Source organism: Neolamprologus brichardi, chromosome 5, assembly GCF_056152115.1.
Source record: "Neolamprologus brichardi isolate AB-2024 chromosome 5, ASM5615211v1, whole genome shotgun sequence".
In the NCBI taxonomy this organism is placed as follows: domain Eukaryota; kingdom Metazoa; phylum Chordata; class Actinopteri; order Cichliformes; family Cichlidae; genus Neolamprologus; species Neolamprologus brichardi.
In genome coordinates this window covers 17,787,598-17,814,922 of record NC_142108.1, presented here as the reverse complement: position 1 = coordinate 17,814,922, position 27,325 = coordinate 17,787,598, and the positions used below count along the sequence as shown (strand labels likewise).

General features: G+C 38.5%; 1 protein-coding gene across 1 annotated transcript; it reads right to left on the bottom strand.

Annotated features, from left to right (window-relative positions):
* Positions 1-2,053: 2,053 nt before the first annotated feature.
* Positions 2,054-17,930, bottom strand: slc6a1b (solute carrier family 6 member 1b). The gene is made up of 15 exons (XM_006783265.3): positions 17,480-17,930; positions 15,784-16,234; positions 15,369-15,500; positions 15,109-15,209; positions 14,572-14,681; positions 14,010-14,142; positions 13,089-13,223; positions 12,358-12,461; positions 11,656-11,780; positions 10,914-11,026; positions 10,551-10,682; positions 8,538-8,640; positions 8,246-8,346; positions 7,707-7,874; positions 2,054-4,714 (listed from the first exon to the last, which is right to left on the bottom strand). The coding sequence occupies exons 2-15, from the start codon at positions 16,028-16,030 to the stop codon at positions 4,601-4,603; spliced, it is 1,818 nt and encodes a 605-aa protein (XP_006783328.1). The 5' UTR covers positions 16,031-16,234; positions 17,480-17,930; the 3' UTR covers positions 2,054-4,600.
* Positions 17,931-27,325: the final 9,395 nt, after the last annotated feature.

The following is a 27,325-nucleotide window of genomic DNA, read 5'->3' as shown; positions in this document are numbered from 1 at the left end:
TATAGTTAGGGCTGGACCAGGTGACCCTGAATCCTCCCTTAGTTGTGCTGCAATAGGCATAGGCTGCTGGTGGATTCCCATGATGCACTAAGTATTTCTTTTCCAGTCACCTTTCTCACTTGCTATGTGTTGATAGATTTCTCTGCATTGAATCATACTTGTTATTAATCTCTGTCTCTCTTCCACAGCATGTCTTTATCCTGTATTCTTTCTCTCACCCCAACCGGTCGCAGCAGATGGCCGCCCCTCCCCGAGCCTGGTTCTGCCGGAGGTTTCTTCCCGTTAAAAGGGAATTTTTCCTTCCCACTGTCGCCAAAGTGCTGATGATTGTTGGGCTTTTCTCTGTATGTATTATTGTAGGCTCTACCTTACATGACAAGATAGTATATTATAAAGTACCAAATCCCAAACCCCGGAGTTAGACTTGGTTCTCAGAAGGAAAAAGTAATACTGTGACTAGTGTTTAACCACCAATAGTGGTGTGTGTTTGCACTATACTAGCTAAGAAAATAGCTAAAATGGCTGAGCTGCAAGCACATATACTGTAAATGGTTTCACATCTGGCATTGGCTGCAAGCCTAACACAAACTCTGAAGGAACATTACTTAAAAATGCTGCAAGAAGTGATGATGTTACCACCAACACAATGACAATAAATGCTTTACATATTCTGCATTCACATTATATTCTATCCCATGTACTTAAGCTGACCAAAAGCCTGTAACTATTTTAGGATGTTGAATGGCATTTGCTGCCATGCTCACATGACAAACACTGTTTGCTGTATTATATATCCAATGTACCCTCACTACTCTGTCTTGTGTCTTGATTTCCCATGCCGCCTTCTGCATTGCTGGCATGAAATCTCTGCTATTGCAATCACTTAATGGTGCCGCTGTAAGGGCAAACAGTGGCTGTACAGAACAGAGTAACTTCCATATCATGTCTTTTTTGGTTAAGGAGAGTCAGGCTCCAATAATTTTTTTAATTTGAATTTTGTGTAGTTTCACAAGACATGAACTGGATTTTCAGCTAGAAACTGAAACAATGCTTTACTTACTTACCTATCCTCACTTGCTCAATTGCTGCAAAAATTGGGCCATGATGGGATTTTCTGTGTTGGAGCATTCTGCAATTATTTGGCTGGAAAGGGAGATTAAATCTCATTATCAGACAAGCAGTTAAAAGCACACTGGCTTCCTGCAGAAGTGCTACTCCCAGACTTTGCCATATTGAGCTTGGTGTGCTCTTTTATAGAGTGTCAAGTCCATAGCCTTGATGCTAAATAGTGACTCTAAACTACTGACATTTACATCTGTTTCATTACATCTAATTCTTGACAATACGCTTTGACAGTTTCAGAATAAAAAAGGAAATGTGATTTTAAAAAACCCACATTTTTGAAGGTTACATTTATTATTTAAATATCCCTTTGTCACATATTTTGTTCCAATCTTATTAACTTCCCTAGTCATAAATTCCGTTAAATTACGATGTGTCCACTTCCCACGCTTGCTTCTCTATGTGCATATTTTGGTTATTTGATGATTATTTGGACTGAAATGAATGTAGGTTAACCACTGGATAACAGCAGAGAGATGTATTGTGCATTGTGGCTTGGAGGAATTGGCTTTTAGCCACAATAGCTGTAGTATCTGTGCTGGCCCAGCTTTCAGTGCAGGTGTCACAAGAATGTTACTGCGGCATGAACCATTTTGTCAGAAACTATCAGTTATGTTTACAGCAAACATCTCTTGTAGTGACAGAGCTGATTGCATATTCACCAACTCGTACAAAAAACTACCATAGTACTGAACAGGTCAGTAATGTGCAATAACATCTTTCTTTATAGAAACAGAAAATAATTTGAATTTTATCACATATTTTAAGTTTTTTCTAAGGGTAAAATGTTTTTCATAAAACAATTTGTTCCACAATTAACCACCTGCATAGTTCCACAATAAATAAATAATTTTAGAAAATGAAAGCATTTAAAATGGAGTGGACTTTTATTCACCTACCCTTTAAATGGAATGAACACATAACACAGGGATTATAATCTATAGAACTTTATTTATTTTGCAGATAACATATATTGCAATCATGCTTTTTCATATAACACCATCTAGACATTTATTATATTTTTTTACATATAATATTTTACATTAGGCCCATGAAACAGCTAGAAATATACAAAACAATATTCTCTGACTAGACATTTCTATTACATTATTGTTATTATTATTATCATCATCTTCTTTATTATTAATCTATTCTGCTGTTATCTTCATAGTTCTTTTTTTTTTTTTTTTTTTTTACAGTTGAGAGATATGTGCTTTAGTTTCTGAGACAGTATTATTGCAGAAAACAGCAAATTATATCATTTTTTTCTGTTCAACATTTAGACGAAAGGAAAAAAAATCCAGGTTGTACGGACATTCACAGATACATGTATTACACAGTCCAGTTTACAACATCATTCAAGAGAGAAAACTGCAATATGGTAACTTTATACAAAATTCACGGAACCCTTTAGTCATTGCACATTTAAACACATCTTTGAAAAAAAAACATAAATAAAAGAAAAGATGGGACTGGTTCAACCTGATTCCTGTCGCATAGCTGCCACAGAAGCAAATTCTCTTGATCCTTCTTCGTAGTAATACAGCGATATCTGCGGTCTGTCACAAAGTCAGGATCTACTCATATGCTATTATATTGCCGAGCAACTTGATATGTTATAATAGGTTTTTATTCACCCTATGAAAAGGAGTAGTTTTCGGTGGTGTTGGCCTATAAAGCATCTGGCTATGTCCTGTTAACAGTACTTCAGCCAGTTTTGTTCTGTGTCTGTGCCAAAGTTTATCTGCCCATTTCTTGTATTGGAAATATAAGACAGAATAGGAACAACTTATGGCTTCTACCAAAATCTGTGAAGCCATAACAGCTTATACACAGTGAAAGAAAATATGCTAGCAGAGCAGATAGCACACAGAAGAGAGGCAGGAATTTGGATCAGCTTTTGAATGTACCCAAGTAGATATATATATATATATATATGTATATGTATATATATATATATATGTATATGTATATGTGAAGTCTTCATTCTGGTTTGCGACTTTATGTTTTGTTGCTGCTTCAGGTAGCATGTTGAATTTATGGGAAAAAATGACCATTTTCACACTTGTTGTCGTTTAATACAGCATTCATTGTTTCAGTGTATCGTGGTAGTATCTGAGAGAATTTGGTCACTTCCACCTTTGTTCCTGAGAAGTGGGTTACTAAATAGATACACAAGTAAACGATTCCAGACAGAATAATGGTAGTAATCATAGAAATCATCTCGCACGCTACACTGCAGCCTATTAGCTCTCACAGTTTAAACTCTGAATTAGTATTGTTTTATTTCAGCGTAACACTTTTCCTTCTACTTAATTGGTGTCAGTTGAAGAAAAGTCACCATTTTCCAAATGTTTACTCTCCAGAAGAAATACTTTACATGCAGTGCACATGTAGGAGTTTTGTAATGGCTACGCCTTTATTTTTAGAGGTACTAGTTTACAGATTCAAACTGTGCTTGTGGGCGACTGCTCTTTTCACTACCCTGCTGCTCTATACCGAGTCAAAAGGGGATTCTCAAATAATTACTTTAATTAGACTCTTTATTTAATCCATAAATGCTCAGTGGGTCAGCAGTCTCAGAGCATTAATTTGGTCCTTCTCACTCACACACATAGAAAATAACCTAAAACTTGTTCTACAAAAAAGATTTGGACAACATACAAAGTTATTGTTCTTTAGAAAACAAAGAAACAATTATAACAGTCTCTTGCTATGTATTATATATGTTATTTTTGCTGTGGTCACAGTTTTCACTCATGCCAAAAATAAATTGGACACTTAGAAATTCCATACTGTACTTGTGCTTTTCAGTTGTATCCCCAGACACGGGTAGTAAACATTTCAGGTGAAGTGCAGGATTTGCAGGGGATTGATAGTCTAGTTAAATTTGTTTTAAAAATAAAAGCAAATTTGGCCTTACCTGTTGCACGTTCCCACATTGTCTTTGCCTTGAATTGCTCAATATTCCATTTCCACTTTGCTAACTTTCAAATTGTGTTTTCATCTACTACACGGCATTTATTTTGATGTATTTATTTCATGGACATGCAAAATGCATTTTACCGATAAACCCTTTTGTACAATAGTTGGAGTTTAGTAGATTACTCAAAGCACATTACTACTGAATCAACATGGGCCTCCAAATTTAAATTATATATATTCAATATACAGTATTTTACTAAGTCACATTTCCTTTTCTAAAAAGGCTAACTTTTTTGCATAATGAAATTCATAATATCACAATAACTTTGCTGGATAATTTGCTTGTCATCATAAGTTTTATAACTTTGTATTTTACAAATAAACATACAGAAAACCCCCTAAAAATAACTGTGTAATCAGGTTGGTTTCACGTGTCCCCAGGAGGTAGGTGAATAAAAGCAGACATAAAAGTCTAGTGGTTGTTCCCAACCTTGATTACGTTTCTTCTATTGTGGAGTGCCAGTCTGGCTGTTGAGACAGAGATCAGACCTTTTTAGATGTAGGCTTCCTCAGTAGCAGGGTTCTGATTCTGGTTTTCTGTCTGCTGGTCTGGACCATTTTCCTGAGCCTTCACCAGTACCAAAGGCTTGATCATCATCCGCAGACGCTGAGAAGAAGATCGGTACCACAGTTAATATCGTGAGCTGAGAAGTCTGTGTTCAAATCCAAAGGCTGTAACAAACCACACGAGCTATGCAGCTGTGAGCTTAAGGGATAAATGACCTTGGGCTTTGAATGTAAACATTCTTCTGCTGGATGCTATGAGGGGAGATGTCTGCACTTTCCAACCTGAGATAAAGTTATATGAATTAATATACCTTTAGAGAGTGAAACCTACTAATGTCACCAACAAACTTGCATGGGCCAAACTTACTAAACTTACTAAATTTTTAAAAAATGCTCTCAGCTATGCAGCGTCAGAACAGGGCTTTGCAGTCAACATTTTTATGGAGTGTTTGTGAAACTAAGTGTTCGCCTGGGTGCAGAGCACTAATCAACTTGCTGATTGCTACAATTAGACAATCAGCCATCAGCTGTTACTGCAGGATCTGACGCCTGCACATCGCCTCTGATAGCCTCTGTTCCACTGTCTGCAATTATCGCCCATTTATTCTGTCAGTGGTGACTATAAAGCTATATCTGTCAGAGGAGACTAAGAGACTATCTGTAAGCCTGCTTATTCGGCTCACTGTGGATGACTGCAAATCAAGAAGTTGTTAATGTAAATGGTATACCAGAAAAGGAATTCTCTTACAGTGATTAGTAACATCAGGTCAATAAAAATGCAGCGTGGCACTGCCCTGCATATAAACATCATTTACCAAGGACTTCATGGCTGTTGTAAGTCATTGTCACTGTTACAGCACACAGCTATCAGAAATTATTTAACAGAACTAATTAAAAATCTATTTCACTAATCCTTTTATCACTGCTCTACGCTTCATGACAATTTACTACTTTGCCCAGGATGCTAGTGTGTTTTACTTATTATAAAACCATTTAATTACAGTGGTGCTGTACAGTTTTACTGCATGGAGCAAAGTCACACTCGCTATGCTCATCCTTTTCCCTTTCAGTGTGGAGCATCTTTTGGCTTCTAAATTACAAAATTAATTACAAAACATAGCTGCAAGCGGCAACGAGGGGGCCAAGAAGTTCAGCAGGGTACAGTCACAATGTCAGTTTGATCTGATTATGTTGAAGGTGTAGCTGTTAGCACTGATTGAAAATAAAACCTCTTTTTACCATTTGCATGGCTTCTAGGGACTCAGAAAAAAAGTGCATAGTGTGTACACCAAGACTGATGTTAATTTATGAAAGAGATGCTGTGCTACAGTATAATTTCCTTTTTTATATCAATTGCCTGTAAGGGGCAAATGGATAGAAAAGTCAAAATCCATGTGATAACTATAGAGAGGGTTGTTTTGAAGATCACCTCTGACAATATTTGTAGACATCAGAAAAAACTGTAGCCTGTATTTATTTTAAACCTTTCAATGAAATCACTCATGATGGTTGCATCAATTAGGTTGACACGACAAGGAGACATATCCTGGCTTTGGGGCCTTCCAGAGATTCTTGTTTATGGCCTATATCTCTCTCGTCCAACATCATACAAAAACAAAACACTACTAAAGCTATAGAACTGATCAGTTATATAGCTTTACACTAGAAACTGCAAGTTTGTACCTTCTTATAGGCGTTGACATAGCTTTTAGCAATATTAATGGTCACACATGCAAATTCCCAGCAGATGCCAATTTAGTCTGAATGTCTTGTTCTTTTATTCACTGAAAAGAGGCACTAGGAGACCTTCTTGGGCATAAGGAAAACTCAGCAGCAGTTCTGTGACAATCAACCCACTTGTCTGATGCTTTGTATTGTGTGAACTCCATTTGAGTCCTTGAGCCTAGTTTGTGCAGCCAGACCTGATGAATGGACGACAACAGAGCAAGCAAAGGCTGAAATAGAAGCCTTCTGTGCCTATTGGTTGACTCTGATGATGTTTTTCTGTTTTCACTATTATTGTATGACCGTCTACTGGTTAGATGCAGCCCGTTCTCACTCCCGAGGCGTAATATACTGACAATTTAAGAATGTGTTGGTATTTTCTGCATTGCTGGCTGTGTTTCAAAAGTATATCCTATCTCTTTTACCTAATCACATTTCCTTGAACTCAAGGACATTTTTATCAAGGTCAAGGTGGGTGGGAGAATTCATAAGGACTTAGGAAAGGAGAACAAGAATGCACTGAGAATAAACATCTTTATGTTAGAATATGTACTCATGAGATGTCCCAAAGTTATGGTGATATTAAGATTCTTTGGAATCCACGAGTAGCTAATTTGCCTCATTTGTGTTTTTTAAAAGTTATGTGCCTAAACATACTGCCAAATCTGAACCACTGGTGGCCCTTGAGCACTCGTGGCAAAGCCATTAAACTCGGTAAAAAGAATCAGGGAACTGCCAGTGGAGAAAGAAGAAGAAGGAGAATAGAAGACTGCTGGTGCCTGCACAGGTTCTCTGTTTGGCCCTTAATTATAATCCTTTCATAGTACTTTCAAAGCTGCCCATTATGAAAATAATAAAAAGTAAAGGTAATAAAGCTCATGGGTTAGTGTATTCTGGTAAAGCAGACTGCATTTGTGGTGACCTAAATATTTATCTAAACTTCTGTACATGGTTTAAATGGATCTTTCACTAAATCCTTTGGGCTTGTATTTTTCTTTATCTGCATATAGGATCGCCTTACATCCTGTATGAGCTAATATCAGTTTGGCTTGTGCAAAAAAGTCATGCATAAGAAGTAATCCACTTGAAACACTCAGTGTGGCTTATTCAGCTGCAGAGTCCAGGGTAAAGCTACTAGATGTGTGAAAAGCTCAGAGGTGGGTATAGTGATGCATTATACGCTGGTATATCTTTAGCTACTTGTCAGCCATACACTCTTGGTATTTATACCATAGCTTTAAAAATAATAACATCCCACTTGCTTTCTTAACAAGAAAATGATATTAATTTTTGTAGTGTAAAGCAGGCAATTATAACAATTTGTGAAATACAACTAAAAAGGTCAAGCATTAATATATTTGTCTTACCTCTTTGTATGTGCCTTTGAGTGTGAGGAACATGTAGCCCATGTAGCCAGGGATGAGAATCATGGAGGAGAGGGCCATGCACCAGCCGACCCCCTGACCCCAGGCAGGGAACACATAGTCGCCCATAGTAAGAGGAACCATCTGTATTGCACTAAACAAGAAGACTCCCTGTACGCAAGAGGAACAAGAGAATAGATCTAATTATGCTTACAAATATTCTACCAAACTGCATAATGTTTAAGCTAAGATAAGAGTTTTGCAAATTGTTGTACTATTTTCTATATTGTCTTATACAGATGTGGTTTGGACACACTATTGGATGATGGTGCTTAAATGCAAGTTTACACAAGCATTAAATCAAGTGTCAGTGAAAAGAAATAGACTCCAGCCAGAGAGAGAAGCAATCATCAAACAATGGCACACTTTTTCTTAAATGTATGGTTCAAGTCATTTGCAATATGCAGAGTGCCTTCAAATAAAATGCTGACCACAGTGGAGTACTATTTTTCTTTTGTGTTATGTTTTTGCTTGCCACTTACAGCCACAACGAGTGGAGTAAAGACAACCCAGCAGGCCTTCCACCAGAGACATGGTCTGTAGCCAATCATTTCTTCAATGTTGTCATAGAATTTGTTCACACCTGGAACAAAAAAAACCAAAAACATTATCAGTGCTGTTTTTTATCATTATGTCACTGTGGATTCATACGTTTCCCATCTGAGTCTTAGATGTCAAAGCTTGGCATTTTAGCGACACCAAATTGGCAGCTAAAAGACAGCAAACACTTACTGTTCTAAGATGGAGAAAAAAAACCCTTTTTGTTTGGCTCACCATAGAACCATGAGATTGAGATACATTCGAAGAAGACCAAGAAGAGTAGGGACATCCCACTAGCTGAATAGTAATCAAACAGTTTAAACACGTACAGTCCACCCTGAAAACAGAGGCAAAGAACATGATGAGAAAGGAGAAGTAATGGAAAAAGCACTTACAGGCATGTGCGGGACAGTATTAAACTAGTGCAGTGAAGTAACATCAAGAGTGAGAATAAATGGTTAAACATCCAACTGATGAACTCAGAACTCTAAATGGATTCTTTGTGAAAAGCTGTGTTTCTCCTACTGTGCGGTGCACACAGTACCAATATGGCTCAAATTTCTACTAACAGTGCCAGCCTTTAGTGCCTTGCAGCTATCAAGTCATTCTAGGGACCAGCTCAAGAGGACTTCTTAGTTTGTCCACTTCTACATTTTGAAGCTTGATATACTTCATACTGCCTGGAACAGCGATTAGAATAACTGCCATAAAATAACGTGCTGTGCATGTAGCATGATGGAAATCCAATGTGACTGGAATAGAGGAACAGCGCAGGCTCTTGAATTTTCATAGCTCAAGAGATAAAGAAGCTTTTATTGCATATTACTGACAATTTGGGGTTTTTTTTCTTGCTTATCATTTTCTTTGTCTTGCATTTCAAACTGCTGCAAATCTTTGAAGTGTTTTTAGCATAATGTTACCTGAGGGAAATGACTCAGTGTGTGTCAATAGAAGAAGCAGAGTTTGGAATTCCAATATATTAAAATAAACTTTGATAGCTAAATATTTATGTGTAAACAATAGTTTATAGAACTGTGTTAAGCCCTCAAATGTCATTTAATTACACAAATCTGAAATCCAGCATAGTAGAAAAGACAAATGATTAAGTACAATGACATTTCTCTTCAACAGACTAAAACACCTATTTTAATTACAGTCATAATTGGGTTAAAACAGCTCTTGTAGATTAAAATGGGATTAAAATAGCGCACTGTGCATAAGCCCCAGGAAAATTTGTCTTATACACAGAGGTCATTCACTCATAAATGAGCTGTGACTAATACTGAAATGCTAAGACTGAAAATTATTGAGGAAATAATAAAATATACTAGCGATTTTGGAACAACTGAAGCTTTTGAATCCCGTTTGCAGAGTATGGCTGTCCTGAGAGTACAAAAATAGCAGCGAATGTGGGGTCAGGAGAAACAAAGGGCTGTTTTCCTTTGGGGGAGGATGAATGTGCCCCGAAAATGAAATCAGTAGACAGTCCGAGTGTAAAGGTGACATGTTAGAAGCTTATGAAGTGTCTACAAAGGCTCATTCACTAAGGAGAATGAATGTGTCGAGAAAACTTTGGGATAATCGCCTCCTCGGACAGTCAGGTTACTTTAATAAATTGTTTGTGACCTTATGATGTGATTAACAAAGCGCTGGGGTTCCTCCTCCTTGAATATGCACAGCAGTTTCAATTAAAATTTCGAAATTGGAGAGAACGTGTACTAGACTAAAGCCATTTTATCATTTCTCAAGGATATGTTGATATGATATGCAAATCAGAGCCCTTAATGACCAGATCACACCACATGGGAATCTTGCTAGTAGATGTTGGGGGATCTCTTTTTGTACTCGAGTAAATACTAAATATTGTGAATCAGTTTGGCATGTTAATCTCAAAAATTAGACCCTATGACTGTTTTACAAAGTGTAAAGATGAACCCAACAAATCCAGGCATTGATCAGGTTAATGTCTGGTTGTTGTAAAACAGAAGGTAAATTCACAGAAAATGTCCTATTAAATGACCTGTTTTTTTTTTTTGTTTTGTTTTTTTTTACTTTGGACTTACTGTAAAATACAGACATTTTCAGGGTAAGTAGTAAAAAAAACATCTGTTATTTAATAATTTGTTACTTAATTACAGTGGTGCTGCATGAATGGCCATGGGGGGCGCTTTGTAGGACCGATTCTGGCCCACAACCCTTATGTTTGACATGCCTGAACATTCAGAGTTAGTGCACATTCATATTCACCTGTGTGATGTTGGACAGGCCAATGATGTAAGAAATAAGGCAGACGACTGCAATGAAGATCTCTCTACGCTTTCGAAGGACATGGGGGAATTCATCAACCAGGGCAGTGATGAAGCCTTCCACAGTGCAGAACTGGAGAGATTGCAGAATCAGGTTGAAACTGTGTTACACAATACATTTCTGTCACAATAAAAACATTGCTAAGGTTTAGTATCTGAGCAAAAGAGCAATGGTAAGTTTTTTGGCACATTAGTGCAGTATCAAACTGAAAACTTAGATCATTTTTATTTGAAGGTTAGAAAAGTATTTTAGAAAGCATTTCATATTGGTAAAAGGAAACAATTTTTCTTGAAATATCTTTACCTGACTGTCAATTCCCAGCATCAAGAGCATGGAGAAAAACAACACTGCCCAGAGAGGGGAAATGGGGAGCTGGGTGACAGCCTCTGGATATGCCAAAAAAGCCAAGCCAGGTCCTGATAAAAGATAAATATCAGAGATAATGTGATTTGCATTTGACAGTGGGACACAAATAAAACATGTGGTATTTGGCTATGACGTAATGGCTCCATAGTGTAATGGCTTTCACAATTGCCTAACAAGTGATAGGCTCCTGATTCCTGTCCTAGGAGATTACTCTATATGAGTCGCATCAGGCAGGGCATCAGATGTAAAGATCTTCCAAATCAAACATGGGGAGCTACCCACTGTGGTGACTCCTTGTGAATAAGGGAGCAGCTTATAGTATCTGGTTTTGACTAAAGAAGTCAAAACAATAAATTTAAACTGGGCTCATACTGAAAGTGTAACACTTGATAAAAGAAGAAACAAAAAAAGGAGTTGATCTCGAAGTGTCATTGAGAGAAAAAAGTACACTGAATGTCAAAGCTGAGTATTTGTAAAGGACTGAGAGTACAGAGAGTTTTTGCAAAGTATTTCCCTTCTAATAATCCCAGCAATCTGGACCAACAGCGTAAAAAAAATCATTTGTCCCTTCAAAATTATAGCAGCTGCAATGGCTGACTTTTTGCACCGTATTTGTAGTCATATTATCTCTTGCCTGTGTCTGTTATTACTATTGAGTTTCAACATTGATTGCAATTACCTGAGGCTGCCACATCAGCGATGGGTCTCTTTGTCACATTGGCCATAAATCCCACGATGGAGAAGATGACAAAGCCGGCGAACATACTGGTAAAGGAGTTGATGCAGCAGACAATGACAGAATCTCTGTAGGGGAGAGACAAAGCACGCTGCAGCCATTGTCACGCCTATATCAATTCCTTATCAACCCGTCACACATTGTGGCGAGGCTTGTGGGAGTGGGGTGGTGGGGGGTGGGGTGGAAAGGGAAAGGTGGAAAGCCATTTTGCATCTGGCAGTGGCACAACAGCTGAATACATTGATAATGTCCTGATTTTATAAAACGGCAGTGAGTTCTAGCAGTTTTACGACTAGAGAGACAAATGGGCAGATGACCAGTGTTTATTTTATAAGGTGACAGCCTGTGACAGTCACCAAATGTGTGTACCTGAATCTAAAACACTATGTGGAGCCAAAATAATGAAACAACTGATATAACAGGGGGCTCAAATAGTCCCAAAATAGAACACACTGCAGACACTATGCTGTCACGGAAACCAAAAATAATCCCAGGAAGAGACATCTGCACGGTCTCTGTATAAAAAATAAATAAATAAATAAATAAATGAATAAATTATATGAGTGAGTGGTGTTAGATGGTAATTTTTTAACAGGCATTTAATTCAAGCTGTAAATAAACAGAAACAGTATTTTATTCACCTACCTGTATACGTTGTTGGTGAAGGGATTATAGCTGCCGAGAGCAATCAGAGAGCCTAATCCTAGCCCGTAGGAAAAGAAGATCTGAGTGGCAGCGTCGAGCCACACCTGACACACAGACAGAAAAGAGGTTCAAGTAAGTGTGCTTGTGCAAAAATTGCTGCTAAAAGAAGATTTTTGTTTGAAAAACCGGCCAGGATTATATTCATTTACTGATTATCAGGACTCTTTTCTCTGATGAAAGCATGTGCATAAATGCTAGAAAGAGGGAAACTGTTTGTTCTGCACTGTAACATCTAAGCATTGTTTTGTCGTGCCTGATGCTATTTGATCAACTGTCAAATCACTGCATCGTGATCTGACCTCAGCTTCTCAGTCTTTACAGAAATAAACACATTATCTCATAATCAATACTGTAAAAGAAAGTATTTGTGAACTGTGCTAATAATGGTACTTGCAATGAACAATCATGGTTATAAACATCATTTACAGACATTCACGTTAAAGCTCTGCAATCACTGAAAATGTATCTGGAATCTTGTTGACTTATTAGTTCCCATCCATTCATGTAGGTACAGAGACCTACATAATGTTAAAAAAAAACCCTGAAACATCACCCCAAAAACTGAAACACATCCTCTTGGGGCTCATCTTATACTCTGCAGCAACCTTAATTTTTGTTGTTGCTGCAGAATATCTACATGTATTCATGATCAGAAAGAGCAGCGAGCTCACCTCAGACTCCTTAAGCTTGTTAAAGTCTGGTGTGATATAGAAGAGGATTCCATCCAAGGCACCGGGCAGAGAGACACCACGGCAAAACAGGATGAACAACATGAAGTAAGGGTACGTGGCAGAGAAGTACACCACCTACGGGGCACAAAATTGTGATTACTGCAAAATAATCTCTCTAAGCCATCTTTAAGATCTCCCAAGAATATTTGTCATGCAAGGCAAGAGCGCAGTTCTAAAACCGACAAGTTGTTAATCTCATCAACTTCTCAGTGTTACTGAGGCACCATCCACACAGAGCAGCATAGTGCCCTAGTCAGCCATCTCCCAGAGGCACAGTGACCCCAGAAAGACTGGGTTCAGCACACTCCCGGCGCACTATTTCCCTCCTTATCTGAACTAATTTCAGACTGTGCTGTCAAAGTCAACACTAATCATGCCAGCCAAGATAACATCTACTGCATAAAAATGAATCAGCAGAGGATCTTGTTGTGAAAGTTAGGAAATTGTTGAAACTCTTTTTGCCATACTGAAAAAAACAGACATCAAAATAAAGATCAAGCAACAGCAAATAGAAATCTCATACTTTAGCTCAGTGTACAGATGATGCAAACTCTGTTGGGCTGTTTGCCATTGTGCAAAATGTTGGTACTTATATAACACAACATACTTTATAATAAAAGAATATTCCAAAGGGATAGCCAATGTGTCCAATCTTAGTCATTTTTGTATGATTTTTTAACTTTTTTGTGACAGTGTACCAGTGAAGCTCTTTTCCCACACTAACAGGAAATTACACAAAATTTCTAAAATAAGTGAGTAACTCCCTTTATTTCAACAATTTTCTAAAGTTCTGTTGTTCCAGTTCTATATTTGGCTTTTTCATTGTTTCTGCTGATGTCTGTACCTTCTTCTTCTACTTACTTTTCCAGTCCAGCTGACTCCCTTCCAGATACAGAAATAGACAAGGACCCATGCTATGGCGAGTGTGATAGCCAGTGGGATCCTGACCTCCCCAGGCTTCTCCAGGCCATCGGTCAGCTGATGCATGTTTCGTCTGGAGGGAAGTAAAGGGGTCTTACTACAATATACAAGGGCATCCTTGATGTCACATATGTAGCATGCATGGAAGCATACACAAATATGCCTACATGCATCTGGATATTCACAAAGAGTCTTTTGATGGCTTTTTTCTCATCCTTAAAGCTTAAAGGTATGAAAGCAAAAGGAAGTTGTGCTTCTGTGCACACGTTATTTTTCTCACCCATTATTCTTTTCAGTCCATTTACCATTTGTGCACAGATTTTCCTCCTCTGCTGATATTCTGGGTAGATTGCTATTAACGGATATGGCCACTGAGTCATCATATGCAAATGGCCATATCTAACTCTGACCCATGATGTAATGATCATGCACATAAGGGAACCTCTAACCTTACTGTGCAGTTAAAACCTATTAATAACATTAACTGAAATGTCCAGCTTACTCCCAGAACTCTACAACGGCACTGGTGAGGTTTGAGGTGTCTGGGATGCTGTAGTTGGTGTAGCAGCGATCTGTGTTCCAGCTATTTCCACAAGTCTGCCACGGCAAATCCTGAAATTTAAGGAAAACGCACACAAACACAAACACACACACAGGTTCTTTTATTTGGAGCACTCTCCCACTGCCTATTCTCTCTAGCTGTCAAGCTGCCAAGACCACGATACTCATTCGGGACACTGAGATTTCATGGTTTTCTCAGAGCAGTGAATGCTTCATCGCCAAATGCATTTATCAATACCTTGTGTAAGGCACTAATTATGTGGGAAAGGAAGTAATAAATGTCATACTCTGTTAAGGGCTGTGAGGCCTTATATAAGAGATACTGGCAAACAGCACCTGCCTCATGATTAAAGGAGTAATAGTACTAACAATACAGACAGGGCTATGTCTGGAAAATCTCGGCCCTTAAAGGTTCAGAATTAGTGCCCTGTTACTACATTTGCTAAGAAATGTAGGACTTTAAATATCAAATACTCACAGCACTGAAGGAGTTGTACAAATAGTAAATAGCCCAGGAAATGATAACAATGTAATAGATATTGAGCCAAAAGGAAAGAACAGCAGCAGCCAGGCCAACACCTGAAACAATGGAAAATAAAGGTGTGATGTAAATTGTGCTGAATAAAACAAAATGAGGAACATGTAAGTCCACTTAGAATGCCTAAATAAAGTAGTTATTTAGAAAATTTAGTTTCAAGTCTTAACAAATATATATATATATATATATATATAATTTACCTTTGAACATTGGAGCCAGCTTCCACACTCCAAGACCTCCAATAGAAGTGTACTGACCAAGAGCCGTCTCCAGAAAGAACAGAGGCATACCAGCAAATATGAGGGTCATAAAGTAGGGAATCAAGAAGGCCCCTGAATGAAAGGTGAGAAGTAAAGGTGTGTAAATGACGACAAAGGATATGCTAATAATTTTCAATATAATCCAATAAAACATATTAGGGGTGTTTTGTTTCTGCGCCTGAGATCACGTCACAGCTATTTGTCTGTGCGCAATTACGCACGGTTATACTGGACATGCAGTTTATATCTGTTATAAATAAAGAAGTCCTGGGCAACTGTCAGGTTTTAATGTCGAGATCTTTGCGCTCCTTCTGGTGTGTGGATATACTGAAAATTGCCAAGAATTCCTCATTACCTCCACCGTTTTTTCCACATAAGTAAGGAAATCTCCAGACATTTCCGAGTCCGATTGCGTATCCGACACAAGAGAGGAGAAAGTCAAATTTCCCACCCCACGTTTCTCTTTCGGGTATCTCCTTTTTCGTCTTCTGCACTTTCACCACCAAGGTTTTGGGTTTGTCGTTTGGCGTGGTGGTGGGCGCGTCATTCACCGTCTCCGTTAAGACGTGTCCGTCCGAGGCTTTGGTCCCGTTGGTAGCCATGGTCGAGGTGTGCGTCGGACAGTCCTGACCAGTGGAGAAGAGGGGCTTTCAGCACTGGTCCAGATAGACAGCAGTTTATCCGTCCCGTACTTCCAGTTCCCAGACAACAGCCGAGAGGGAAAAAAAAAAACAAACGAAAACTGGGGTACAGCGAGTGATTTGGAGGAGAGGCGAGGCGAGGACCTTAGGAACAGTCCAGTGACCCTAAAAAACAAAAATAATAATATAGTTATAAATTTCACAGAAAAAGTGACATTCCTAAATTAGATATTGTTAGTTGCTTTGAATGCAAATATACTTATTCAAAATATATATGTATAGAGCCTTAAAACGAATGTCCTAATAATGAGGGATTAATTTTGCGATAATCACTGTGGATGTTAACTCCTTGGGTGAAATAAAAAAACATTTAAAGAGGAATTAAATATTCCTAAAAAAAAATCTGTTAAATGACAGAAAGAATATTTCTTTGAATTATATCTATTTAGCTCTCTCTCTTTATACATGTATATATGTCATGACATTTCTTAAGGGGTGACAAAAAAGTCTGTCCCGTGTTCTGTGAATCCCACGGGATCAAATAAAAGCTTCTCATGCAATATGAATCACTTTTAATTGCCTGGAGTGAATCCATGTTAGCAGAAATTTAGAGCCTGCTCTTGTCCTTGATTCATTATGCTCTAAATTCAATGGCCCACTTCTCACTGCTCCCTTACAAGAGAAAAGCAATTAAACACATTTAGAAATCAGACTCGATAATGAATCACCTGGAGAGGGTAATAACTCACCAGAATTTGCAATTTGAATATAGATCTACATCAAATATCCATGGAATAGAGTTCTAATTTGCAATAGTTATTTTAGTTAATGCAAAAAAAAGGTAAATAAACGTAAAAGATCTACGTCATCTGTTTGTATTTTAAATAGCATTTTTAAATGCAAAATAAACGACCGCTAAAATGGTGAGTAGAGAGTGCGCTCTCTGTGCCCCCTTATTACCTTGTGCGTAATTGAGAGAAGCGGGGTACCAGGGTTGCATTTACAGATGGAAGCCAGAGTATTATTTTTTCATATTTCAGTCTACTAATAAAAATACACCACTTCTATTCCAAGTTAATGTGACATTTTGCATCTAAGAGACATCGCGACAAGAACTGCTTGAGCATTTTCTGCGTATTTAAATTACACAATCTACAAAACACAGATTCAAATTTCACATACATGAAATGTGGCTGTAGAACAGAAAGATCAAAGAAGATGCTAATGGCTCCTGATGAAAACTAAAAAAAAAAAGTAAAAAGTCTTCGTCGACCTCACGCGCAGCTGCATATCCTTACGCAAATTCAGCACATCTGCACATGGCAAATTCCTTGATGGTCCTCGCGTGTAACAAATGCATTTCTTTTCTCGAATTTATGTAAATTGCACCCCGTACAAGTGAATACTTACAATACAGTCCGCTACTTTGCAGATTCTTTCTCCGGGGGGAATATCCCGATTTTGGAAAAAAGTAACTTCCTTTCACTTGCACTGAGTCAAACCGCGGTGAAAACTTTGCGTTCGGCGACAGCGAGCGAATATATGATCCGAAAGGGGAGAGGATAGTGGGCAAATGCGTCTTTGAGAGCGAGGTGCTGTCCTTAAAGGAGTGGTGCTGAAAGAGAGGAGGGGAGAGAAGACGGAGAAAAGGAGCTGCCGCCGTCTCAGCTGAAGCGAGCAGGGACGTAACATGGAGCGCAGGATCCTCACTTTCGTCTACATAGCGTCAATGTCACCTCAAAGTCGACCCTCCCCAACTCCAACATTTCCACCACTGAGATGGCAGCGGGTTTGAGAGAGGAGCATCCGCTTGTCTCAAGGTTTTATATCGTTACTCCTGCAGCTTTTTTTCTCCCGTTTTTTTAAACATCAGCAACTTCTCTCTCTCTTTCTCTCTCTCTCTCCCACCCCCTTCCCCCTCTCTCCCTTTGTGACTCACTCAAGGTCCAGATGATGAATAACACAGACTTAACACTTTTATGTAATCCTCTGTTTTCCCAAAGTCATCCCTTGAATTAACTTGATTTCATCAAGTTACCATTTAGAACCCCGAAACGCATTAATAACGCACATGCACAACTATGAGAAACAAAATGTTCAAAAAGGCCACACTCGGGGTAAAAATAAGTGTCTAATACTGCATCAAATGCAACTACTCCAAAGTAGAGGATACAGTGGAAGATGCCAATGGCTGCTTTAGCTGCTGGCAAAACATGATAAGAGGGTCCCAGCCAATAAAAGGAGTCAGGGTGTGTGAGATAAATTGAAAAATGTGCTTATAATCTTCTTAGCCCGCTGTCTTCCAAAATGAAATACCCTTGTGGAACATCTCAAACGAGCAGTCTTAATGCAGAGTTTAACTCCCACATTGAGATAAAATATGCGGCTCTCACTGGGAGATTAGACTTGCTCATGGTTTAATAGTTAAAGTTTGAGTTGTTAAAATGAGTAAGAACCAAACTGGTGTCAGATTAAAAAAGAGAGAGAGAGACTCTACACCTCCCTTTGTGATGATGTGAAACTGTTATTGAGATGACTTCTCCTCGCATATTTCCACACTGATGCATTGTCTTTACTGCTAGGTGACACTCTACCGTGCAATTTTAATAATAATAATGGATTGCATTTATATAGCGCTTTTCGAGACCCTCAAAGCACTTTACATTTCCACTATTCATTCACACACTGGTGGAGGCAGCTACAGTTGTAGCCACAGCTGCCCTGGGCAGACTGACAGAAGCAAGGATGCCATATCGCGCCATCAGCCCCCTCTGGCCATCACTAGTAGGTGAAGTGCCCAAGGACACAACAACCAAGACAGACAGAGCTGGGGATCGCTTCCCAACCCCCTGAACCACGGTCGCCCCAATTTTGATGTTCTATGTAAATTTTGACATCAAAGCAGCTTCACTTTATTATCACGTGGTATCATATGCAATTTAATATACTTAAAGTCCTGGATAATATGTACTTTTTTCTGATATTAATATTGTTATTTCAGTCATATCGATGTGCCTAATTTCTTTTTATGTTATTTTCCCACACTTCTCTACTTTTCTTGATTTGCTCTCGCCTCCATGTTCATCTACCCAGATCTTTCGCCTCCATCTCCAGTTCTTTTTTATCTCTGCACGCCATGCTGAAGGCTGTGCAGTGTTGATACGGTACTGAGAAGCCACAGCACTGAGGGAGAAAGGAAGAAAGAATGCCCAGATGGTGAACCAATGAGGGGTGAGCTAACCTTCTAATGATATGAAACAAAATGTAGCATTTCTTACCCCAGCTGGCTGATTGGCCTGCAGGCTGTGGCACCTCTGATGTGCCTCCTGTTGGCCTACAGCTCTTACACGCGGGGAGAATTCAAAATGCCACAATGATGAGAGCTGCTGGTGCCGTGCTTGTGGCCCTGGCCCCACCTGATGGTGTGCTTGTGTGCACTGGAGCTTGTAATTACAGAAGGAGGTGGTGGTAATAAAGAGCAGAGTACAGGCAGACACACGGGCAGACAGCTGGCCTCCTGTCAGTTTCGCTGCTGAGACGCTGGGGACAAAAGCAATGCTCTGAAACTGTACAGTCGATTATCTCTCATGCGGGACAGACAAAATGGCGATGCAGATGATGACTGCGATAATGATGACAGATGCATTTTTAAATTCAGGCATATTTACAGAGCCATGTAGAAATATGCCACGGGTCAATTTCAGTACTTCTGCGATGCTTTGATGCCTGGCTAGGTGAAGCCCTTTTTTCCTCAGCGTCCTTGTCGTAGCAGTAACATCCCTCTATAGTTGTTATAAAAATGCCCCTGAAGCCATACATTTTTTAACTTGTTGAAGAATAGAAGTTTCTTAATCTGGAATGACTACATGCAGATTAATATAACAATACGAGAAGTACAGCCACAGAAATGACAGCTCATTGACATTAAATGCAAAGATGTTAATTTTCAGCAAGCATTAATGTTACTGTGCTCAGGGATTTAGTCGTGTATGTCAGCACGGTAAAAATTTAAGGCTGCTATCAGTGATATTAATGTTGGTGTAGCACTTATAAAGTAATGTAATGCTCAGATTAGAATACTGACCTGATTATTCAAGTATACCAAGGCCACATCAACACATTTTAGTCCTAACTTTAAATATAAACCTCGTGATGGTGTTAGAAGAAAAGTCAAGAGTTCATCATAATTCTCTAAATTCATCCTCTGCAGACCATCATGGTGGATTAACCTACCAGCATTTATATACAGTACAGCGGGTGTGGTTAAAATTAAATCACACCTGATGGCAGAGCTTTATCTTTACGCAAACTCAAGTGGATACAGTAAAAAGAATGCAATCTATATATTATTATGCTAAACATATTTTTATCTTCGTAAATACAGCCACATGTTTTTTTTCCACTGGCAGAATAGGTCTATAAAAACTCTGTGCTTCTTGCATGAATTGTAATGATTTCAGTGCTTTTAGGAACTCAAATACCCGCTAAGCTAACACTTAAAAAACAAACACTATTGTTTGTTGGCTCTGCACTCGAGAGCTTATGGAAAGCAAATGCAAACTGCAGTTTTCCATGTGTCTTAATCCTAAAAAGCCTCGGCTCTTTCTGGGTGCTGCAGAGGGAGGGACTTTTGTCAGGACCAGTTATGTGTAACACACAGCAACCCCACAGAATGGGTTTTGGCTCTTCATTGGTAAGACAGTCAGGTAGGATTCTGCTTGGCCTCTCCAGAAGAGCCTGGGCGCAATGGTTTCCGCTTGCACTGAAAAGATGGTGACAAAGTGATGTGTCTGTTGCTGGGTGATTCACAAAAGGAATCCAGGGTGCATTTCTACAAAAGGGAGGGTGGAAACACAGCGACAAAGTAAAACAAATATTGGCTTCCCTCCCTGTCTCTCTCCCTCTCTCTCTCTCTTCTCATCACCAGGGTGTAACATAGAAGTCGATGTGGGAGTTTGCTGCAAAAAATAGGTTTTGTATTTTCCACACCTTTTTTTGCAGCAAAGTCAATTTATGCTCCAGTGAGGCAACATCTTTAAGAGCAGCACAGGTGACCAAAATGCACAGGTGAAGAGTAAAAAATCTCACTTTAGCTAAATATTTTTCCACTAATGGTAAATTGACTTTTCTACTTTAACTGAGCACTCAAATTCACACATACATTCACACGTAGGCTTTTTAAGCCTTTTTAAATTTTAAAGCACCTTTTGCCAGCTGTCAAACACAGATGGATTTGCCCAACATTTTGCAAAAGGACAAGGACTCGCATCAAACTATTCACCTTTTTATTATAAAACAATCTTCTCTACCTTCTGAGTTGCAGGAAGAAAGATGGATGATATTGAACTAGATAGGTGGTAATTTTATACATGTACGTATATCTCTCAAACCCAGGAGGCTATAGAAGCATGGTCTAAATTGAGTATTGTTACAGACCTTTCATGGTCCAACTGTCAGTCAAATAGGTGCTTTGCTATTGATGTGTGGAGATGGAGAGGAGTGATGCGTTTTCTGTAAATGGGGCAGTGAATTGTTTCAACCCGTGTCATGGTTTATTACAACACTGGTGATACATGTTGAGAAAGGTAAGAAAGGTCCAGGTGATGAATATACAACGTGTCATTCTGTGTGCATGAGGTAAAAGGTCAATTAAGAAAGAAACATCTGTGTTGCATGTCTGATGCAATAAGGCACGCTAAACACAGTGTATCATTGTGTGCAAACATGAGAAAGATTTCTCAGCAAAGCACCAGTGAAAGGGAATGCTCTCCTTAAAGGTGTAGATACAAACCTACACCTTAAAGGTTATATATAAATAAAATTGAATTCAATTGAAAACCTTTCACAAGTAAAGCCAACACGCTGTTTGATTTCTCATTTACATACAGGACTGGGATGTCATCTATATGATTTTTGTTATTTGCTTTTGCAAATTTAGTGATTTTCCTTATTTGGAAATCCACAGGCCCCATATTTAATATGTATTGTATACATATTTAACTTATATGTATAGATTGTTAAATACTGGAAACAGAACAAACAGCTTCACCCACTTCCAAGGTGTGTGGAGCAGAACAAGAGCATAAAGGGAGTGAAGCTTAAGGAACACTTGTGGCAGGAAGAATATTTGATTTATTATCTGACCAGTGTGTTTCAGTCTGTGGCTTTCATAAGGGTCATGAAGAATGAAGGTACATATTTGAGGGAAAAAAATAATAGGAACATTTTATAACAACCATATGCATCTGTTGCATCCCTGAATAACTTATAACTTGAGTTAAGAACAAGACTTCTACCAAGCAGTATATTTAATAACAGAGACAGAAACAGCACTGCCTCTACAGGCAACTCTGTAGACAAAATATATTAAAATAAGATTACCGAAAACTAGCAAAGTCACCCAAATAAAGTAAGTTAGTCAAACTAAATGATAACATATAGAGTGACAATTTACCTCATGCATTTGTCCATTACACATTCAGTTATCACAAAGTGAGCACAGAGAAAAGAACACTCAGTTGTCATTCAGTATATTTATCCACCAGTGGAGGATCAGTAAGGATGGACTAGGTTATATGAGGCTAACTGGGGAGTGACCAATATCAGGAAACATAAAAGATCCACTGTGATAACTTTATGGAGAAAAACATTGGAAAGTTAGAGTGCATAAAATCTTACTGCTAGATATTGAAAGATTAAAGTGCATAATCATAGCCATAGTGCTGTAGGAAGGAAAAACAACTCTGGCCACCTTTCATAGTGATGATAGCGTGATCATAGAAAAATGGCTACCCACTGTCAGTATGTGTCCACATCTATTTACTGTGGAGGAGGCTGTAAAACCTTATGAAAGGAGTCCACTAGGAGTCACTGAGTCAGTGAAGATCAGAGCTACCAGTGGAGAGGTGCACTTTTGTCCAGTGGCAGCAATACTGAGGTAATTTGCTCAGGATATCCTGAACTTTCTGTTTTGTTACTGTTAGCTGCTGCTAGCCAGTATCAGTGAAACTTTGATCGAAGTGGAGCTAAGTTTGCTAGATGAACAATTAGTGAATAACTCTTATAGGATGTGAGAATATAACAATTTATCAAACTCTATTTTTTGCTGCCTACATTGTACATTTTGCCTCCACACCTAAACGGGATAGTAAGTATAGTCAGGGGTTTATGTTAGATTCAGCATGTGGAGGATTCTCAAAATTTGTTAAAGTCTTGAACTTGAACTTGAACAAAAGAATGAAAACTCACAATAATTTCTGTTGTGAACTTCAGTAGATTATCTTTGTGCACAGGTTGTAATCAGCTGAGCTGTTTGATGCTGCTCTGAGGTTCACAGCTCTTTGTGGATTCACAGAACTAAACTTAACTATACGTAAGTTGTCTTAATGAATTTCAGTCCCCTACACTGACACTGTACTGTATATCAGGGCTGGGGAACTCCAGGCCTCAAAGGCCACTGTCCTGCAGGTTTTAGATGTGTCCTTGATCGAGCACAGCTGATTTAAATGCCTAAATTACCCCCTCAACATGTCTTCAAGGGTTGTGTCCCATTTCAGGGTCTGCACGCTTGAAGTACGCGCACTACGCGCACTACGTACGTGCGTACTATAAGTACGAGAAGTGCGGAAGTGAGAGGCGTGTGAAATGGGACGCTATATGCTTCGTCGCGCTGTTCAGGTTGCCTAGCAACCATGATACTAACCGCGAGACATGTTACATACAGCTTTGTTTGACATAAATGAAGGCGAAAATTGTTTTGTTGGTCAATCATTTTTGTCATGACATCACTTTGATTAGTTGAGTATCTGAGGCTGAGACCACAGGACTGTAAAACATGATTCAAGGGCTTCATTTCTGTACTGAACAGTCATTTAAGATTAGCTAGTATAATAATTAGTTAATGTTGTTCATGAGACTAAAGTCATCTCACTATGGTAATGTAAATATAATATGGCCAATATTATAGTATTGTCAGATTATTATGATATATACACACACACATACACACACACACACACACACACACATATACACATACACACACATATATACATACACATATATATACATATGTATATATACATATGTATATACATATACATATATATATATATATATATATATATATATATATATATACACACACACATATACATATATATACATATATATATATATATATACATATATATACACATATATATACATATATATATGTATATATGTGTGTGTGTGTGTGTGTGTATACACACACACACACACACACACATCACTGACTTTCAGCTTGTTGTGTTTGTGGATATATGACTGACTTTAATTATCCATAAAATCATCAGATTCTCTGTAAGATTAAGGTCGACTATATATATATTTAGAAGTAGACATGTGGCCAACAGCAATGTTTTAATGTTCTTCATTATTAAACATTCGCACATAAATAAGTGACGTCATATTCAGTACTTACTTTTGACAGTTCACTCTTCAGCCGTTCCCTTCTGCCGTATTTTGCGGCAAAATTATCCACACCCACCGCCACGCTATGAATTGTGGGATATATGGGACCACAAAGCGTGCACCGGACCACGCTTGATATTTGGGGAAATCGACGGCGCATTTGGAGTATGCATTTGAAGTACACTTCAAATTGGGACAGCGTGGCGGTGACATAATCGCACTTAAAATGCGTACTTCAAGCATGCAGACCCTGAATTGGGACACAGCAAAGTTCTCCACAGGCCTGGTAATGAACTAATCATTTGATTCAGGTGTGCTGACCCAGGTAATATCTTAAGTTCTGGAGTTCCCCCAGCCCTGATGTATACTGTCTTTATAACAGACAGCATGAAGTTGGTATGAAGGTAGAATTCAGTTAGTGATTCTAAGCATCATCAACTTAAGTTCAGATTCATCTCTGCTATACCTAACATAACCGAACTCTGACTGTTGCACTGGTATAACCTTTAAATGTAACCTCACTTCTTTCTCTCCAGTCCTGTCTTTCTCATTTTTCTCCGTCTCGGGGTGAAGTTAGAACTCGTTCTCTCGTTTCCCCGGGAAATACAGCATGTGTACCTTTAGCTAGCTAGCAGACACACTGTGTAACAAACTGCACACAAACAGTTTTTGCATTTGCTGATATTGGTTGACAGAAACTAAATTAACAAAAACTGCAATCATTTTTTACCACTTTAAAAAAATGATTCCCGTTCTAAGTTTATGACAATGCATCAATGTATTGGAAGACATAATTAGATACTAATTGGATGTATATTTATGAGCACATTTTTTTCCCATTAAAAAACCTTAAAATAAAAATAACTAACTGCACCTTTAACTTGTAGATTGCTACATACTTTCAAAAAGTGGTAGCTCCTTTGTTGTTGATTTTTTTCTTTTCTTTCTTTTTTGTTGCTTTGCCTTAAAATGATATGACATATAACTGCAAACCTATATTTTAAACAATGTATTAATATATTTATATCTAAACACCATCAAAGATTTTGAGACAGACCTGGCAACTGTGCTTGAGCTAAAGTTCAGAGTTGTACACAGCCACTGGGGCAGGGATTATCACAGATTCTAAATACAAGTGATTGCTGATAAAGTCAGCAATCACAGTCTTTGGACAGACTGTGGGTGGTTGATTCTCTGGCATGGTAACATGTTGCAGTGCCAATTTCAATTGCTTGTGTGGTACCGAGCCACATCTTTATACTAATGAATGCTATTAAACATCTGCATATTTAACCGATTAAATATCTGCTCTCTTATTCATTCTGTCTTCTCTGGTTAACGTGTGCTTTAATATGCAGACAGGTGACATGCCAAACCCTGGGACCCCTACAGAGTTGGACTCTGGTGGCTCTGGGAATATTTTGCTGGCTTGGTTTATTTTCTTTTAGAGGGAATTGTAACTGCAAATCAATGCAAAGTTGTTCAGACTGATTAACTTTACCCTATAATGAAACATCTATGTCCTAACTATTCTGCCAGGATTACAATGTCCCCACCCATGTCTCCTCTCCTCCACTAGAGAACCAGAGACTTTTAGAATCAAAGGCAACCGGCATTGGAGCAGTTTACAATTAACAAAGGGGACAATACTGAATACTAATACTGAGACAATACTGAGAAAAACAGGCCTTGTATTGCAAAATCAAAGAAGCAAACAGTGCTCCAATATTAAAGTTATTAAGTTACAAATGAAAAGAACCTAGCTTCCTACTACAATCAAAATACACATAGCTGTGTCCCTTTTCTTTGTGCATCTAATAGTAAAAATGACTAAAGCTAAGCCTGGCCTAGTCTTCAGGGAATCAAACAGTGCTACAGAGCATACAGTTGCTGAGAAACCATTGGCTAGCAGACACAAAATAACACAAGGATAAAAGCAAATGTTACAAAATACACAGGGCCATGAAAGACACTCACATTACCCTCACAGACACTCTGAGTGAAAGATTAGCTACAATTTTAAACCAGGTGCAGAGATTATTGCTGAAGCCTGATTGAACTGGGGAACTGATTCAAACTGAGCCTTGGGGAAAGGCTTGGTGAGAAAGAAGCAGGAGGAAGGCAGCATGTAGAGGGAGTGCTGGCACAAATTCTAGAAAAAGAAAGTGAAATATGTGTAGGAAGAAGAGAAAAACACTCGCTCTTTGGGTATTTTTCTTGTAGTTTCTCTTTCTTATTTGTTTTACAGCTTACCTTTTCACTGTGTCACCTCTGCTTCCCTTTTGTTATCTCCCTCAGTTTTTTGTCTCTTTTGTTTTTAAATGATAGTTACTTCCTGTTAGTGACTTTCCATGTCTGTGTACATACACTATTTCAAAAATGTTACACATCAGAGCTCAATGGGAAAAAATCATCCTGGATGTCTAAACTGATATAGACTGGATAATGTGTTAGAATCATAAGAATGACACACTGTTTGATGGAAATGAAAATGATCAACCTACAAAGGGCCGAGGATGCATCATCCTGTACAACCTCTCTAGAGTCCAGGTACCACCTCATGCTACCAGTGTATGTATACCAGTACTGACACTAACCCTAACATTGCACTATTGTACTATGCATGACTGTGCAATGACAATAAAGACTTATCTTATCTTATCCAAATCCAAAACAAGTGAAAAAACAATCAGAGAAGATAAGGTGGTGGAAAAAGTGCCACTCACATCAACTTTTAAAACCCTTCCTGTTTTGTGGGTTGTTTCATTGTTGCGCCTCTAGTGTACCTGTTTAAACCCCTTT

Excerpts from the sequence above, each read along its gene's own strand:
- slc6a1b (XM_006783265.3), bottom strand. The coding sequence starts at position 16,030 with ATGGCTACCAACGGGACCAAAGCCTCGGACGGACACGTCTTAACGGAG. Across the intron at positions 13,224-14,009 it reads GAGTCAGCTGGACTGGAAAA|GTGGTGTACTTCTCTGCCAC; the intron begins GTAAGTAGAAGA and ends TGTGCCCCGTAG. Across the intron at positions 7,875-8,245 it reads TTACTCCACTCGTTGTGGCT|GGAGTCTTCTTGTTTAGTGC; the intron begins GTAAGTGGCAAG and ends TCTTGCGTACAG.